Source organism: Phalangium opilio, unplaced genomic scaffold, assembly GCF_054372755.1.
Source record: "Phalangium opilio isolate 3A_F unplaced genomic scaffold, DU_Popi_V2 ptg000041l_1, whole genome shotgun sequence".
NCBI lineage: Eukaryota > Metazoa > Arthropoda > Arachnida > Opiliones > Phalangiidae > Phalangium > Phalangium opilio.
The window spans coordinates 3,105,834-3,125,275 of record NW_028324165.1 but is presented as its reverse complement, the minus strand read 5'-3'; the positions used below and the strand labels follow the sequence as shown (position 1 = coordinate 3,125,275).

The 19,442-nt window shown below is 39.4% G+C and overlaps 3 protein-coding genes across 4 annotated transcripts in view; 2 read left to right on the top strand and 1 right to left on the bottom strand.

Moving 5' to 3' along the window:
* LOC149679365 (uncharacterized) overlaps positions 1-19,442 on the bottom strand; it is a 78,899-nt gene that overhangs the window by 21,313 nt on the left and 38,144 nt on the right. The gene's annotated exons all lie outside the window — the stretch shown is intronic.
* Positions 11,975-12,877, top strand: LOC149679370 (uncharacterized). Its single transcript, XM_089835719.1, has one exon. It carries the CDS (start codon positions 12,059-12,061, stop codon positions 12,869-12,871), a length of 813 nt encoding a protein of 270 aa, XP_089691845.1. The 5' UTR covers positions 11,975-12,058; the 3' UTR covers positions 12,872-12,877.
* LOC149679369 (uncharacterized) lies at positions 16,417-18,116 on the top strand. Its single transcript, XM_089835050.1, has 6 exons — positions 16,417-16,514; positions 16,712-16,926; positions 17,011-17,202; positions 17,267-17,603; positions 17,673-17,756; positions 17,839-18,116. Exons 2-6 carry the CDS (start codon positions 16,726-16,728, stop codon positions 18,072-18,074), a joined length of 1,050 nt encoding a protein of 349 aa, XP_089691176.1. The 5' UTR covers positions 16,417-16,514; positions 16,712-16,725; the 3' UTR covers positions 18,075-18,116.

Here is a 19,442-nt window from a genome sequence, read left to right as displayed (position 1 = left end):
GGAATACGCGCCCTACACCGGAACGGGGAAAACACTACGCTCGTCTTAAGATTAGTATTTCTTGTAACGTATTAGCCTCTCAGCACAATTAAACTTTATGTCATTAATTAACTGACGAGTTATTTTTACCTCTCCGAGTGACGTATGTCACGGAGAGGTTCTAATTTCGACGTGTCTGTGTGTGTGTTTGGGTGTGTGTGTGTGTGTGTGTGTGTGTGTCTGTCTGTTGTTATTGACTTACACCCCAGGGGACCGTGTTCGCAGTTTCCGAATTGAAGCAAATGTGTTCGCTATTTCCGGACGGTATTCACAGTTCCCGGAAATTTCAAAACTTGAATCTATCCACAAATCAACTGGCCCCTATTACTTCATCTGACTAGTCAATTGTCTATTCTACATGAATACCAATCTGTACTTATTGGCTTCACACACCACAATTTTGTGGTCTTTGTCCATTCCACATAGACACCAGTCTGTACTTACTGGCTTCTATCACCATCATTTTCTGGTCTTTGTTTTTGTCCATCCCACATGGACACCAGTTTGTACACCTGGCATCTAACACCACCATCTTCTGGTCTTTGTTTTTGTCCATCCCACATGGACACCAGTCTGTATACCTGGCTTCTAACACCACCATCTTCTGGTCTTTGTTTTTGTCCATCCCACATGGACACCAGTCTGTATACCTGGCTTCTAACACCACCATCTTCTGGTCTTTGTTTTTGTCCATCCCACATGGACACCAGTCTGTACACCTGGCTTCTACTCCTTAAGGTTAAGACATACGCGGCGATCGGCCAGGGTTACGAGAAACGTCCGGCCTCCCAATGGTGGGGCTTCCACCAAAGGTTCACGCAATTGCGCTGTTCTTATCCATAGCTGCGATTCGACACCCTTATATACTACCTATTTGATGAAGGCGAAGCAACGGGCGTATGCTTCATTTCAAACGCCAATATTAGTCAAGTCTCTCAAGAATGTTTAATTGTTCTTTTTCAAAAAGATGTAACGCTCAATAAGGCGAACAGCTATCGAAGAAAATATTTAATATTAATTATATTTATTTTAATATTTAAGATAATCATGTCTCTCAACTCAAAATTAATACGGAAAGGGTAAAACAGCAGTCTATGTGTTTGTCTATATGTGTCCGTCCGTTGTAACACTAGTGCGCTGCGTTAGAAGTTCGTTTTGTTTTGATGTGTAAAGAAATCCTTCAGAACCTTAATATTCCCGTTTTACATAATATAAAATGAATATGTGGAAATATTTTTCGTAATTATGATGCATTTAGTACTTTTGTAGCTTTAAAGCTCCGTTTCATTTTGATATTCCAAAGATTTTTTTTAATATTATTATTTAAAATGGATCTTTATATATTACTTAAGCTATACTACATCTGTTTATAGCATAATCCTTTCTAAAGTCACAGTGAATGTAAGCTCAACGCTGGTATGTTGGTCAAATGAACTTTTATTTGTCAATAGGCCTAGTGAACCAAAAAGTAAACGTTTGGGTTTGGTTTTCGTTTCTGTATGCAGAGACATTAACGGTTCAGAGTGAGCCAAAAGTTAAATACACTTTTAAATAATTAGGCTTAGATTTTATAATCATGGTGGAAATCTGGGCCGCGTTCAGAAGAGCCCAGCGCTGCTAGCAGTGTCCTACATAACGGGATTTTGTTTTTTGAAATTTGACGTCACGGTGCTTAGCGCTGAGCTAGCGCGGTCTTCAAAGAAAATAGTCGGCTTTTTGGATAACGTGACGTAAAACGCGTAGTTCTCAGCTTGGCGAAAAAACCATGGAGGAATTAATACAAATAGCTTTATGGGACTATAGCTATTTAATTGGCGTGAAACCAGTTGATCACGCGAGAATTTTAAGAGATATGTTATTTTCTAATTTTAATTATAAAAGTTGTTATCTATCTCTATAAATATGTTATCCTACAATTTTTGTTAAGCCTTGGTACCTTGCACGCTTTATTGCGCTAGCGTCATTTATAAAACGCCGATGACCGGAGAAAAGCTATGACGACAGAGCTCACCGGTAAACATTTCCCAAATCCGCTGTCTTTTTTGGTGAGCTCTGCTGAACGCAGCCCAGACCAGTGAAAGGTCTGATCGTAATCGGATAATAGCTTCGTGTTTTCATGCTTTTTATGGTACGCATTTACTTTCAGTGTGTGTAGCCACAAATAAGCTTTGGTGTTATGTAACGTTAAGTCATGTTGTTAAACTAAGAAAATCGTTGAGGTGAAACGAGAGGATAGTGTTTACATGCCAACCCTGTTGTGAATATGGCTTTGAACATAGAGGGCATACAGTTGAGGAGTAGAAAATTGGGCCTTTACAAACACGTAAAGGTAATATCCCTCCAAAGTTTTAACTCTTCATTTCCCGTTTTCCCCCATCGGATGATTTTAATGTGTACAAGTATATCATTATTGGATGTAAAATGTCGTCTGATTTACAGTAAATTTGCTATGCTTTGTATACTGCTTTAATATTTCATAAATTTTAACTTAAGAAACATTTCCATATCTGGGTAAATAAGTTTGTAAGTAGTCGTCTTGACTCGGAGAGGTAATATTTTGGTTTTCCCAACTTGTATTAGCTTATTATAGTTAGATTATTTAGGCTCCAACTAATACTCAGACGCAATATACAACATCAGGGAAAAGTCAGGGATTTTTAAAATGAGTGTGACATGTCAGAGAAAAGCCACAGATTTTTAAAATGAGTGTCACATATCAGGGAAGAGTCAGATATTTCGGGGTTGGAAATGGTTGGGCTCTACTAGCCAATTAAAGGCAGGATCATCTGGCAGCCCGAGCGTGTTTATCGTGTGAGGTAATACCAATCATTTCCAAAAAAAACAGTGCTGCCAGATTGATATATTATGCCTGTTCCCCAGTGTTAACAAGAAAAAGGATTATACTATAAAGTCGTAACTTCGTAAGACTCCCGTCAGACTCTTGACGAACTCCATGCAAGTAGAAATTAATTAATTAAGTGGAGTAGAAATTAACACACGTTAGAGAATTAGTCCTGAGTCATTTACGATAGTAGCTATCGTCTGTAAACAGACGATTATCAAGTTTGTTTGCTACTCCGGCAGACATTTTTCTGCTTGTGAAATTACCACTCTGCCCAAAAGGATCAGTGAACGGTAGTGCACCGTTGCAGTTTTTGCAATGGCTTGGGAAGAAATACGAAACATCCTGCGTTTAATAACTCCAAGTTGAGGAATAAGTTTTTAAAAACCTTGGCTCTCTCTATCACGGTTTTCCCTCTGTCTAAATTGAGTTTAAAACCTGTAGTGTATACGTTCTCAATATTACCTAAATGTGCATCAATTTCCGGTAGTATGGAACATACATATCGCAGCAAAGGGTGAATGGGAATACCCCCAACGTAAAAATCTCATCAAAAATATTCTTGTTTTGGTAAAGGAGCATTGAAGAACTTTTATACTTTCATTTAATACTATCAGCAAAGCGCTTAGACGTTGTTGCCGGACAACATTTTTGTAGGGCTAGATTACATTTCGGTCGTAAACACGGCACAAAACCATGCAGAAAAGGGTTTGACCAAAATTTTTGTGGCCTAGTCCGATGGCAATTCTTTCGGCCGGGCGTAACTTGCGTTATATTTTATCCGACGTTTTAGGTAATACGCTGGGGTTACATTCAATGAAATTAGTCGAAGTAACGACGTCATGCCTTTCAAGAGCGCACGCGTACGCGGGATTGATCGTTAATTGGTCAGCATTTTCTGTGGTGTTTGATATTAGTTTTTTACAAGTAGTTGACCAGGGCTCTTTGGAAACAATTTCACCAATATAGAAAATAAAAGTGTTAGTTTTCCCCTCGAGAAAGCACTCCCATCTGTCACATGACCCAAAAATACCCACTGCTGCTAACTTAAAACCTAGCTACTTCCGACTCAATTTAGAGGCGCAAGTGTACTTCATATTCAGTGGGCAGCTTTTTGGCTTAGTTGGGAATCCAAAATACATACAAATATTTATTTTGCAAGCTCTTTCGATTAAAGAAACATGCTCTTTCGATTAAAAAACATTCTCTTTCGATTAAAAAAACATTCTCTTTCGATTTAAAAAACAAGCTCTTTCGATTAAAAAAACAAGCTCTTTCGATTAAAAATATTTTTTCGATTAAAAAATATTCTTTCGATCTAAAAACACGTTCTTTCGATTAAAAATACGCTCTTTCGATTAAAAAACTACTCTTTCCATCTAAAAAACACGTTCTTTCGATTAAAAAACACGCTCTTTCGATTAAAAAACATGCCTTTTCGATTTAAAAATAAATTCTTGCCCGGAGTCTCCCTTTATTTAAAAAAGCTCGTTATTTCGAAGTATTGATAATAATTTCAAACATGTCAAGTCAAAAACATATAAGCTTTTAATGTATTATGTGTTATTGTAAGCACACAAAGGGTGTGGCTCTGTTTATTTCAAAATATTTTTCATGAAATCGATTTCCTTTAACTGTTGTTATATGTAAATGTTTTCTATCACTCTTCATCTCATCTTTACTTAGCAAAACTAGAGGATATTTCTTGTCTTAATGAAAAGGCGCGAGTTGTTGCCCATTTACAGTTAAACCCTTCGGAAACAAAGTTCAAAGCACTCGAAGATATCTTAGTAACCATGGGTGCATCAATTCGCAAATCTACAACGAGTGAAATTAAGACCTTAACTACGAAAGATGACTTAACTTCTCGTCTGCCCATTATTGGTTCAAAAACACCGTTATTTATTAATATTTATTTTTGGACATCGGTGTTCATTTTGAAGTACTTGTTAGTGACGAAGTTAGTCTATACATATTACCATCCTAAACGTTATCTATTCCTTAATGGTAAACTTGCTAGTTTAATCGTATATTTGATTTTGATATACACTTTGGTGTACAAACGCCAAGAAATAAGGAAGATTTTTCAAGACTGTCTTTTACGCCTCAATTATGTTTCACCCCACGTTGTCACCCGCGTAAATAGAGTCATCAAGCGGTACGCCATCGTGGTAGTGGTTTTCAACGTCGCAGTTTTGGCACTTTTTTTGGCAACGGAGTTCTCTATAACTAAAGGCCGCAGTTCTAATGCAAACTACACTAATTTTTTAACTCTCGAATTTGATTTAAAACAAAACGTTACGCCATTGATGGAAACTACTTGCGCTGTGTTCTACTACACATCGGATACACTGACAATTCTCGCTGTTAGAGTATTTTTGATGATAACACCATTGTTGGCCTTTTTATACACAGCCGAACTGGCGCAACATTTATCGGTGATTCTTGAAGATACTTCTAACCCTCGGCAATTGGAAGTATTCAACGATCATTTTCTTTTTGTGGTTAACCACATTCGTCTGGTAAATGAAGCGATGGAGAAACTTCTGACGCTATGGTTCTGCGTGTCGTTGTATTCCACGTTCAGCAGCCTAATTTTTTGCATTTTAATGAGTCCCACCCTGACGTTAACATTGACTTGGATTCCTAATATGTTGCAGGAAACAATGATCACGTGTTTTGTTACAATTTGTGCTGCTAAAATACCGGAAGCCATGAATGAAGTATCAGTAAAATTGTTGGCATTATCGATGGATTTTTTGGCTAGGGGAAGAATGCGCGATTACATGTTTATCAAGTCGCAATTGCAAGGGGAAGATTTTGGCGTGAAAATTGCCGGGTTGTTCTTGATTACTAGAAAGTTGTTTTTGTCGTTTATTGGAATAGGAGCGACTTACGCCATTGTTTATATTCAACTTGATCCACATGTATTAAGGAAATTGCAGGGTGAAATTGCATGCAACAGTTCTACAAACTGAAAACATGGGGACGGTAAATTTTTGATTCATGGTGATAGTAGAATACGTAGTGCTAACTTCGTAAATGCAATTCAATTTAGAATATTCAAAAACAAGCACAACCCGTTAGTTCTACTTGCTTTCATATTGTAACCAAAGACATAATATCCAAGTGTTCTAGTGTAATTCGAAAAACTAACACACTATTGTTAAATTTTACACAGTGTTTAATGTAATTTCGTATATAATTTAAATAGAAAATCTCTATAATACTGACACTGTAAGAAATTTGCAGCTTGAACGTTAATTAAGAGTCTTGATATTTTGTCGTCCGGGCCATGGTTTTCGAGTTACGTCATTAGTGTTTTAGGGATGATTCCTTAATTAATTTAACACAGTTTCTTAATGAAAATTAAGGGGTCATCCGTAAAATACTACAATCTTAACTGGAAAACAGTGGCCCAAACGGCAAAATGCTATAAAACATTAAAAACTTTTATCTTTTAATATTGATAAATGCCAAATATGTCAATACAATTCATAACAGAGAACCTCTTGTCTTTTTCTTTGTTATTGTAAAACCCAAATTTATGTCATAATATTTCTTGTAAACATTTTCTGTTACATCAGTAGGATACTTTTCTTTTTTTAACCCCTCGCAATATTGCTTGCAAAAACACAAGAGTTCAACTCTTAGAAAAGACGTAGTCACTTTTAATCAACATGGGTGCATCAATTCGCAAATCCCCAACGATTAAAATTAAAAGTTTAACCAAAGAAGATTACGTTTCTTCTCGTCTACCCGTATTTGGTTCAAACACACCATTATTTGTCAACATATATTTCTGGTGTTCGGTGATAATGTTAAAGTACTTATTCGTTGTAAGAATAATAAATATATATTACTATCCACAATATCTTCACTTCATGCCGGTAAAATGATATCAAATATTGCGTCCTTGGATTCGACATACACCTTCATATACAAACGCAAACAAATTCGAGAAATCTTTCGAGGTTTTTCTCGTCTCAATAGTACTTCTCCACAAGAGGTGACCAGCATAAATAAAGCCATGAAACGGCACGTCATCGTGGCTACGGTGTTCAACGTCTTACTCTTATTCCTTCAGATATCGGTTGAGCCCGCAATAGTGGATAGCAAGAACTCAGTGGTGAATTTCAGCAATCTTTTGACACTTAGATTAAATTTAAACCAGATAGTGACACCATTGTTGGAAATAGTTGGCGCTTTGTTCTATATTTCATTGGAAGTTGCGAGTCTTTTCGCTTTGAGACTATTCTTGGTGATAACACTTTGGCTGGCCTTTTCATACACGGCCGAACTGGCACAACATTTATCGGTGATTTTAGAAGATACTTCCAACCCTCGGCAATTGAACGTTTTTAACGATCATTTTCTATTTTTGGTGAATCAAATTCGTCGAATTAATAACGTAGTGGAGAGACCTCTAGCGTTATGGTTCTGTGGATCTTTGTATTCGACGTTCAGCTGTCTAATTTATTGCATTCTAACCAACGGTAATGCCAACGAAAAAATATTTCTACACTTGGGTTGGGTTCCTTATATGTTGCAAGACATATTGATCACGTGTTTAATTACGATTTGCGCTGCTAAAATACCGGAAACCATGAAGGAAATTACCGAAAAACTGTTAGAATTATCGAAGGATTTTTTGGCTAGGGGAAGAATGCAGGATTACATGTTTATCAAATCGCAATTGCAAGGAGAATGTTTTGGCGTGAAAATTGCAGGATTGTTCCTGATTACCAAAAGGTTGTTTTTGTCGTTTTTGGGAATAGGAGCGACTTACACGATTGTGTATATTCAACTTGATCCACATGTATTAAGGAAATTGCAGGGTGACAATATATGCAACTCTTCTTCAAATTGAAAACATGGGAACAGTACATGTTTGATTCATGGTGATTTTAGATTACATAGTGCTAATTTTGTTAATGCAATTCAATTTACCATATTGTCACTAGTATTTAGAAAACAAATTTCACTATTGCACCTTCTGGTATTTCTATTTGCTTTCACATTTCATACAAAGAACGTCAAAAATCACATTGGCATGATTTCAAAGTGTTCTAGTGCAACTCGTAAAAACTAACACATTATTCACTCTAAGAAATTGGGGTGTGCTTTAACACCTTTAAAAGTAGTTTATATGGGTCCAAATTTGACACCGTTTCAGGTGTGCATTTACACCCCTGAAAGTGTTTAATAACACTTATTTGAGCAATTGGTGGCAAAGATAAGAATAAAATGGTGCAACAGAGGTGTAGTTTAACACCTTTTTAACTCTTATATCGCACTGAAAGTGAATTTTTACTCTCATATTGGTGTTGTGCAACTCCTTAAAGGGTGCGGCATAGCACCTTTCAGAGTGTCGCTTCGCACCTTTAAGAGTGTCGCGTAACACCTTTAAGAGTTGGATATTCTAGTACTTTTCCTAGACTTTCCATAGTAATTTACACTGTAAAAAATAACCGTACTGTCTAGTACCTTTAAAGGTGTTTTTCGATGCATCCCCAGACGTACCTATAAAGGTACTACAAAATACCGTTGTGTAAAGGTACTCTAAAATACCTCTTTATCAAGGTATTTTTGAGGACTACAAGGTATTTTGTGATACCGAAATAGGTATTATTTAAACCCGAACAAGGCAACAAAGGTCAGAATAATACTTTAAAATTTTGAAAGGTACTCCTTATTACCGAAAAGGGTACCTGTTAATACTCAAAAAGGTTCGAAAATATACTTTTAAAGGTATTATGAGCTACCGAATTAGGTGTCAAATAAAACCCACGAACAGGTCTAAATTATATTTTCGCGCCATCAGAAATATTGGCGGCACATTTGATACCGGTAAGCTTTTCCTTAATTACCACGGGCTTGAATCATTCTCAGATAAGGTAAGCAATAGACAACTTCGATGTTACTGAGACGGAAAGACGCGAGGGTAAATTTTGCCTTCCATCTCGTCTTTTACGCTGTAGGCTCGCAGTACGAGTATAAAATTTTGTCATCTATCTCGCCTTTTAGTGTCTGTGCTGTAGGCTTACAGGATCATGAAAGTAAGCAAGGGATCAACCGCTATAGATTTCCCCAAGTTTTGCTTACCCATAGTTAAGGAAGGTGTGGCACTGTTACATTATAATAGTAATTGGGGGTCACATATACATGGATATTTTCTGAATGGCGACTCAAGGCGTACGCTCGGATTCAAACCTTTATATTAATTATGTATACCTTATGTCATAATTGTACCACATTTAAATGATGTAACGTATGCTTATGTCCATAACTGTAGAAGAAAATAATTAATTTTAATTATATCTATTTAAATATTTAAGAAAAACCACTAGCTAGGATGCTTGCGATTGAAATTTAAATCTCGGGTAGAAAACCACTACCCTATTAAGTGAAAAACCTAAAACTAAACCTAACCGAACCTTTTCTTTATGCTTATATATAATATTCCAACAGAGATTCCTTCTGCGCTGTCATTACAAGTGCTAATGGTGAAGTGAGCAGTGTTAGAGAATTTGGGCTAGAAGCATTATATCATGTATTTTACTTTACTCTAGTAGTGTTAGAAATAATAAGCAGACCGGAGCTAAAAAATCCCTCTAAAGGGATCTGTTAAGTCCTTTTCTACATCCAGGGTACGATAAAATACCGCTAGAAGCGCTGAAACTCTAAAAGGTTTCATTACATACCTTATTTTCCCAAAATACCTTTTTCGAAATCATTTAATACCCGCACTGTGAGACAACTAATAGAATACGTTCATGGGTACTAAAAAGGTCCCGGAGGTAATTTATAGTACCTTCAAAATACCTTTTTTTTTAACAGTGTACGAGTCCAATAAAGGAACGTAGTTGAGATACATTTATAGGAGGGGGTGCGTTCTTGATAGCGTTTATCTTCTTAGGCGAAGGATGTGTTATAATAGGCATAACGCAATAATAGACCTTAGATAAAAAACCAATGTTAGATAAGGAACGGCTATATAAACTAGGCCCGCAGTGTCGAGGTCACTCTTATCATGTTAGACTAAACTTAAATAAAGTGCTTATGTTTTAAACTACTAGTTGACTGACCTCAATTTACTACATGGTGATAGAGGTGGGATATGACCACACCCTAGCCTGACTACTTGTAAATCGCAACATTCCACAACAAGCACCAAAGCCCTAGCATGACTTCATTTAAGAGTCCCGCCTAGTTCGTACCAGGTGCCAACCCAGCAGCAAGCTGGCGTGAATACAAGGAAGGCTACGAAATCTATGCCATCGCAGCGAAATTAGCCGAGGAGGACATCGCAACACAACGAGCCACATTCTTGCACATCCTAGAACCGGCAGGACGTCGGATTTACAATACTTTGCCTATCATCGAAATAAACGACGCAAGGACAGTAGCGGTAATATTAGCAGCTTTCGATACCTACTATAAACCCTACAAGAACCTTCTCTATCTTCGTTACGTATTCTTTACCACGGTACAACGCGAATCTCAAACATTTGACGACTTCTTCACGGAGTTAAAGACCAAAGCCCAAGACTGCGAGTTGACACCACTCACAGACTCTCTCATTACAACACTCATCGTAGTCGGAATTCGAAATGACACTTTACGAAAGGAGCTCCTCTCCAAGGCAAACCTAACATTGAATGTTGCTGTAGCGGCCTGTCAAGCAGAAGAAACTTCCTCTCTTCACGCAGTAGCCATGAACTCGTCAACACCTCGAACCACATTTCACTCGGAAACGCCGGGCATTGACGCGCTGAAGAGACAAAAATTCCTTAAACAACGGAGTCATGACCACGAAAGAGCTCCCAGACCAAGCAGTTACCACTACCAAACCCAACACGGGAGTTCCACGCAGACTCACAACTTCCAGCGGCAAAGGTCACCTCGACATGCCCATTCGCATCGAAATTCCAACCACCTACAAACAGAGTGCCCGAACTGTGGTACGTTTCACGACACACGACCATGCCCTGCCCGTAATGCCAGATGCCTGGGATGCCACGCACGAGGACACTGGAAGATCAAGTGTCGCAGCACTAACGCTCTTGCCGAAACAAGATATGACCACACACAGCGCTACGTAGCAGACACTCCGGACTACGACGCAGAAACCTACCCTATATACGATGATTCGCAAGCTCCAAGTCAAGAATACCTCAACTACAGCTTAACACTCCAGGCAATAACGCTAGAAAATCCGGTCACCACCTGTCAATTAACAGAAACCACGCTGCAACATTCCCTTCACCGAGAAGACGAAATCTATCTATCTATCTATATCTTTGATCGACCCATGACCTTCAAGATAGACACGGGTTCCCAGGTGAACATTATAACCAACAAAATGTACGAAGCCCTGCCGATAAAAGTACCACTACGGAGTCCATCGCACGTCATCACTGCTTATTCCGGTCACACCGTCCCGATCGCCGGTATAATAGACGCACCATGTACATCTTATAAATCATGCATTACGCACCCATTCTACGTCACCACGGAGGAAAGAACCCCAATACTGGGAGCGGCCGCAGCATTTCAACTAGGCCTAATCGAGCACCACCGGAACCACCTTGGACCACCACCACAAGTAATAAACGTTTTAGACACATCGCAAGGGCAATCCAGCAGCGATCGAGAGCCAGCCATCACGCCAGAAGACATAATTCAACAATATCACACGGTATTCGGTAACATAGGAAAAATCCCAGGGAAGCACACCATACAACTAAAACCAAACGCAACACCTTCAGCTGCGACAGCCCACCGAATTCCTTTCGCCCTTCTAAAACCAGTCAAGGCGGAACTGGATCGAATGCTACAACACGGGGTGATAGTTCCTGTCACGGAGGCAAGCGACTGGGTTCACCCAATGGTGGTTGTTCCCAAAACTGAAGCACCTGAAAATGCACAAGATGTACGAATCTGCATAGACCCACGGCGACTAAACAAGGTCTATTATTGCGTTATGCCTATTATAACATCTTTCTTTTCCTTAACAATTAGTTTACAATATAATAACTGTAGTACGTAAATTATATCCAAACCCTGAAAAACTCCATAATCAAAGCCAAGGAGTCCGGGAAAGACTTATCAGACGTACTTCTAGAATATCGTACGACTCCAAAAAGCAATCGGCCATCTCCCGCAGAGCTCACCATGGGCCGCAAAATAAGAACGCCACTCACAGTGACCAACAAAGTACTGGAACCAAACTATCCACTACGAAAAGAAAGGGCAGCTATCGCCAAACAACAAGAAGACATGGTCACACGATTTAACAAAAAACAAGCATCAACATCAAAACAATTAAAACCGTTCTTACCAGGACAGGCCATCTACTACCAAGCGGGTCAACGGAATTGGATCCCTGCGAGAGTCCTAAACACAGGCCCCGAACCAAGGTCATATCAAATAAAGACAGAAAGGGGTCAAACATTCAGACGTACAAGAGTCCATCTTCGAGAGGATCATAGACAAATCCCTTCATGCTTAAATCAAGCCATTCCGGAACTCCATAGACAAGCAGAGGATACGGATAGCACTCCAAGAGCCATCTCAAAAATAGGTCCCCTACCAGGACGTCAATCGAGGACCAAGTTAATTTCGAGCAACGAAAATCGAGCAACTACATCCCCAAACAGCCAAATACCCGAGGTTCCAAGACCAGCTACGTCATTCCAAAAATCCCCTGGATTACCACCTGCGTTCACCAGCCAAATGCGAGAAGCGCCAGGGATAGCAACGACACAACGAAAGGCCACTCTCCAGGAATTGCCTGAGCTACCACCTGCATTCAGACCCAGACGGTCGCCCGAACATCCGGACGCGGCCATGGCAGTTCAGGAAGCAAACACGAAAAGGAGTGGACCCACAACAAGAAGTGGCAGACCGCTTATACCACCTAAACGATATAGGCCAGAAGATTACAACACCGACTCCAAACAAGTTAAAAAATTCTTATTAACATAATTGCGCTACTATACTATAATATTATAACTACAAAGGCTTAACGTTAAAAAAAATAATAATAATTTACGTACTACAGTTATTATATTGTAAACTAATTGTTAAGGAAAAGAAAGATGTTATAATAGGCATAACGCAATAATAGACCTTAGATAAAAAACCAATGTTAGATAAGGAACGGCTATATAAACTAGGCCCGCAGTGTCGAGGTCACTCTTATCATGTTAGACTAAACTTAAATAAAGTGCTTATGTTTTAAACTACTAGTTGACTGATCTCAATTTACAACAGGATGTAGACCTGTAGCGTCAATTATGTGTCCTAGACATTCTAATGAGTCCACAAAGAATTGACATTTCTCCTTTCGTGCTTTCAAACCGAATTCTGCCAGACGAGCAAGTACTTTATCCAAATTGTCTAGATGGGCTTCGTCGGTTTCGCCAGTTACTAGGATGTTATCTTGGAAGTTACTTGTGGATTTCAGTCCAGAGAGAACTTGTTCTAACACCTTTTGAAATATGGCTGGCGATGAAGCAATGCCATAAGCTAACCGATTAACTCGGTAGAGTCCCTTTGAGGTGTTTATCGTTAGGAATTTGCCAGTTTCTTCGTCTACTTGCACTTGCTTAAAAGCTTCACTTAGGTCGATTTCTGTGTACCGTGTTCCTCGTGATAGTTGTTCGAACATTTCCTCAATGCGAGGCATCGGGTGCTGTTCCACTTGCAAAGACTTGTTGACAGTTACTTTGTAGTCGCCACATAGGCGAATAGTGCCATTTGGTTTTACAATAGGAACTACTGGCGTAGCCCAATCGCTGAAATCGACTGGTGTGAGTATGTTTTCACGTTCAAGGCGTTCTAATTCTTGTTCTACTTTCGGTCGAAGAGCGTAAGCTACCGTACGGGTCTTACAAAAGATCGGTTTAACGCCCTCGCGAAGATGTAGATGCGCTTTGAAAGACTGTAGTTTCCCGATTTCAGGACCGAACACTTTCTTGTGCTTTTCTAATATTTTGTTTAGTTGGGTCTTGTATTCAGTAGAGGATAGAGTTGCGACTTTTCCTCTAGTACCAAGTAATTCTTTCCAATTGAGAGTTATTTTTCCCAGCCAACTCCGTCCAAAAAGTGGAGTTCCAACCCCTTCCAACACGTAAAGCAATTCCCGAATCTCCTGGGAGCCGTAGCGAACCTTGACGGACATGACCCCTGCGGGTCGTACTGATTCCTTTGTGTAGGTTGATAGTCTCTTGCGAGTAAAGTCTAAAGGAATATGTCCAAAAAATCTGTCATAGACCTGTTTAGAGATGACGGAAACCGAAGCGCCTGTATCCAATTCCATAGATAGCGGTTTGTCGTTTATTACTAGATCAACCATGATCGGAGAGTCCTCCCCAATTGCTAAAGAACGAAGTTCATAGAGAGAGCTTTGGAAGGAATTATCGTCATCCGATTCGGAACCAGTGGGTTTGGGCTCAGAGTCCAGAGAATGTACGGGAGTTGTACGGGAAGGTGTGGAGCGTTGGTGCTTAGAACGAACGTCGCAGACGCGAGCAATATGGCCATGACGATGGCATCGGTTGCATTTGGACCTTTTAAATCGGCAAGAGGTGTCCGTGTGGTCAGAGCTACCACAGCGAAAACACGCGGGACGACCCGTTTGCGAATCATTACAAGGTGCTGAACCAGAAACTGAAGAGCGCGGGGGTCGCGAGAAACTTGAGGGAGCGCGAGCCGAACGAAAAGGAGTGCGGGCCGGACCAGAGCGAATAGCATGTACCGGGTTGGCAACTGAAGTGGTAATTGAACCGTGTAATTCACGAGTGTCACGTGCCGCCGTTTCCATTGATACCGCAATATCGACCGCTTGTTGAAAAGTCAAAGAGCTTTCTGAGAGAAGGCGTTTCAAAATCGCGTCATTTGCCAGACCCGATATATATTGGTCGCGGAGAGTATCCTCTAAAGTGGCTCCGAAACCGCAACGGACGGACAAGTGTTTAATTTCCGCAACAAAGGCGGACACAGGTTGGGACGCGGACTGACGACAGCGGTGAAATCTAAAACGTTCGGCGACGAGCAAAGGCTTAGGGCACAAATGATCACCCAAAATAGTTTTAAGTTCTGCGAAAGTCTTCGTAGAAGGAGCCGCGGGAGCGGTAAGGTTGCGCACTAACGAATAAGTCTTCGGGCCTAACATGGTTAAAAACGTGGCTACCTGTTTTGCAGCTGTGACATCGTGGGCAACAAAATACAGTTCGATGCGTTCGATGTAGGTTGGCCAATCACAAGAAGAAGCGTCGAATGGTTCGACGGACGAGAGCGAAGAAGCCGCCATTTTGTAGACAGCGAAACAGGGAGGGTTCGGTGAAAAAAAATCTCCGTCGCCAGTTTGTTGTATATTGCGTCTGAGTATTAGTTGTGTTATGATAATAAGTCAACATAAAACTTAAAAACAGTATCTTTATTACTTTGACATAAGCTCGTTAAATTAACATTAAGAATGACTACATCGCTCGAGTATCTGATCCTGACTGTCGTCTCGCCGATCTACCTAGCCTGACTGTAGCTTTGTTTATCGTGTAAGTTTCTTATTGGCCAGTCTAGATCACGTGAATAAGCTAGCCTCGTCTGGGTCACGTGACAACATTATAACATCTTTCTTTTCATTAATTTTTTTTTTAATTTTATGCCTATGCTAGTGTTGCCCTATCCTATGTTTGGTATCGCCGTGGTGGTATTAATGGTCTACCACTCCTACTGGTTCTGCTAGGCTGGGCGTATGTTCTGGAGTCCTCCCGTTGGTTGCTCTGTGGTCTGGTCTCGTTGACGTCGTTGTCAGGCATCTGGATCCTTTCGTGAGTGTGGGAGGGTTCAGTCTCATCAAGATTGCCCGCTGTCTGAAGAACTGTTCCGGGAGGGTGTTGTTCGTCTATGACCTCTGGTTGTAGTGTTGGGTCCTGTCGTTGATCAGTCTGTCTTCGATAAAATGTCCTTGAGTTGAACGAGGCTGTATGGTTTGCTGGACTTGGACTCTGCTCTGGCGTGTTGTCTGGTCTTGGGAGTATTGGTGGAGTGGGATTGCGAGTACTGATGTTGGAAAAGTTCTCTGGCTGTTTAGGTCGCAGTTGGATTCTGGTAAGTCTATAGATCTGACCCGTTGGCGTCTCGATTTTGTATGACAGAGGCTCTGTTGCTTTAGCAACAATTTTTGCCGGTTGCCAATTCCTTTTCCCTTTTTGATAATAAATAGCTTGACCCGGGTATAGCGGCGTTGACGTCATAGTCCGTTTTTCGTTGGCTCTATTTACCATGTCTGCCTGTTGGTGAATTATGGCAGTCCTGGGGTCCTATTCTGAGATAGTCGTTGAGTCACCGATCAAAACCTACCGACCCCTTTCCTTAACGATCCTATACCGACAATTTTTTTTATCGCACGATAGTGGTATTCAAAGGCAATTTTTTCCCACGGTCGATAGAGGGTCGTTAAAATTGTAGGGGTTTTTATCCCACCAAAAACTACTATTATTTTGAGGTCGATTATTGGTGGTTTTATATCACGTGGTTCTTTGTTTACATCGGGAAACTTGCTACTCGTGCGTAGTTAACTTCCGAGAGTTTTTAGAAAATTTAGCAGCAGAGAATCTCCGAGGTAAAACCGTAAAGTATTTATTGTATTATTATTTTTATATATTTATTTCTTTTAACAACAACCTCATGTAATTTTCCTTTTCAATTGAGTTCACTCGAATCTTTGTATAATTTAACTTTACTTTACATTGGCATCCAAAAATTTAGTGGCCTACTAAGCCTTGGCTATTATTATTTAAGTTGTTACCCCTATTAAAGGAAAACCAATAACTATGCCTCCGCGTGGTCCTAAAATTACGGATAGACAAAGGGAAATGATTTTGGATTTTATGGAACAACACCCGGAGTTAGTTTCTGGCAAATTTAATGCTAATTTTACCAAAACAATACAAGAGAGACTATGGGAGACATTAACTAATATGTTAAATGCAGAAGGCCTCGGTGCTATTAAAGATAACAAAAAATGGAAAAAAGTATGTAATTTTTACTAATTATTGGAAATGAAGGATAAAGACAACCTTTTTTATGATAAGGAATTAATATTATTTTCTTTTAAGTCGTGGACCGATTGGAAATCGGACACTAAAGCTAAGGCTGCAAATATTAAGAAGTCGATGTCTTTAACGGGTGGTGGAGAAAAATCAAAGCTCGAGCTTAGTCCGTTAGAAACACGCCTCCTATTAGTTATGGGTGGCATGTGTGTAGAGGGTAACAATGACGTAGCAGAAGGAGGATTTAGTATATTCAACGTCAGTATTTTGCTCTTATTTATGTCATATTTTCGAGTCTAATCCTATAAACTACTTATTTAAGATTGAAACGCACGATAATTTATCAGCCCCCAAATCTCGGGAAGCTACATTAGTGGATCCTTCAATACCGTCTTGCTCAACTATTGGATTAGACGAAACTTCATTAGCGGCTAAAGATTGTACCACCACACCAGTGGCTCCATTGCCAACATCTACTTCAACGCTGCAACAACAAAGACCTAAATCGGTACCACCAAAGTCAGGGTGTAATTCTTCATTGTTTGGACCTCCATTTGCCGCTCAATCAGCGTCATGTATGGCAACGATTGGCACTGAGCTTGAAGATAATTTGTTTGAAATTATAATAGACGACAATTCAATTGTCAATAACGCTAGTGGTAAGAAATTAATAACACTAGTATTAAAATCTATCGAGCCAATATGCATAAATTATAAATTGTTTATAGATAAAACTGCAGAGCAGGCTAACCCGGAAAATGAAAATTGTCAAGTTCCTCAAGGTAGAGATTCACGGATGAATAAAAAAAGAAGTAAGTTACATAATTTACGTTGACACATGAAGATTTGTTTAGATTTGAATTTTCCATAATTATAAATGTAAATTGGTTTTAGAGCGTAACTTTAGAACAGAAAATAACGAGAAGTTTGAAATGGCAACGGAGACTCTCAAACAGATGGAAGATGAGAAAAATGTTATTTTAATTGATATCAAAAATGCATTGAATGAAAGGAATGCCATAGAGGAGAGAAAAGCGAAAGCCCTCGCTGACTTAACCATGAGCTTCGGTTCCATAGCATCAAGCATTGACAATTTAGTTCCAGCAATTAATGCTTTTCTTGCCAAATAACTTTTGTTAAAATGAATTTTAAATAAAATTATATATTCACAATGTATTTTGTCATTAATTTCCACATAAAAGTATGCTCGAAAATAGGAAATGTTTCTTTATTTGTTCATTTGATTTAAAGCAATTTAAAACGCAATTTTCTAGTGGAAGCGCTGAATAAGGTGTTGACGGACTCCTTGACCGGCAAGTAGCCACGATTCATTGGCTTGATGTTCATATTGGGGTACATCTATTACCAAAGCCCTTCTCTCCTGTCTCAGCCGTCTCCTTCTTTGTCTTGCTTGCACCCTTCTCCTTAGCAATCTTCCACCTTCTTCATTGTCTAAATCACTATCGCTTGATGATTCAGTTTCACTAAAATCATCGTCCTCATCTTGATGAGCCCTATCTCGACGAAGATTGTGCAAAGTAGCGCAAGCATACACAATACGAGCTGCTGCAGTGGGGTGGTAATGAAGCGTCCGATGTAAAAGAAGACAACGAAAGACTTGCTTCAACACTCCAATAGTTCTTTCAACTACTTGCCGTGTCTTAGTTAAGGAGTTGTCGAATCTTTCCTCTGCAGAGTTTGCAACCGTGTGCGTTATTGGTGTCATCAACCATGGTTTGAGAGGATAACCACTATCACCTACGTTCGTTTTTGTTAGAAAGATAATTATTTGTAATGAAATGCGATGTTTACCAATTAACCAAGAACTTCTTCTCCCATTTGTGTATGATCGTTCAAGGTATGTAGAGACTTGCGACATTCGGAAAACATGTGAATCATGGGAGGAACCAGGGAATTTCGCGTTAACGTTTGTGATGCGCAACTTATGATCACACACCTAGGAATTAATGAGTACATAGGCATAAGAAAGTAATTAAACTAAATGTGTTAAAATATCATACAATTTGGACATTTAGCGAATGAAACCCTTTACGGTTCACGTATAGGTATTCCCTAAAATATTCATCATCCTCAGAAGGAGCTATTATAGCTATATGAGTTCCATCTATAGCTCCGATTATTCCTGGGAAATTAGCAATTTTGCTAAAACTGTAATAACAATTCTTACGTTAGTGTTTTGAATGTATATTTATGTTACGTTTTGTACGGTTTACCCAATTTTGTTAGCCATCTGTTCCTCATCTGTGGTTGGGAATTTAATATGCTCCGGCATTAAAATTTCTATTATTGCGTCACAAACTCTTCTCACACATCGGCTAACTGAAGGTTGGCTTACAGCTAGGCACAAATGTTGTCCAATTGCTAGCTGATAACAACCAACTGCAAAGAATCTTAGAGCGACTAATATCTATATAAAACATAACGTAATATTATTCAACAATGTGGTGTAATTTTACTTGTGACATGAATAAAAAATA

What these genes read in the sequence shown, in the direction of transcription:
- LOC149679370 (XM_089835719.1), top strand. Translation starts at nt 12,059, where the DNA reads ATGGGCCGCAAAATAAGAACGCCACTCACAGTGACCAACAAAGTACTG.
- LOC149679369 (XM_089835050.1), top strand. Translation starts at nt 16,726, where the DNA reads ATGCCTCCGCGTGGTCCTAAAATTACGGATAGACAAAGGGAAATGATT. An exon ending in GAGGATTTAGTATATTCAAC is followed by an intron (nt 17,203 to 17,266) that starts GTCAGTATTTTG and finishes TACTTATTTAAG; the next exon opens with ATTGAAACGCACGATAATTT. An exon ending in AATTGTCAATAACGCTAGTG is followed by an intron (nt 17,604 to 17,672) that starts GTAAGAAATTAA and finishes AATTGTTTATAG; the next exon opens with ATAAAACTGCAGAGCAGGCT.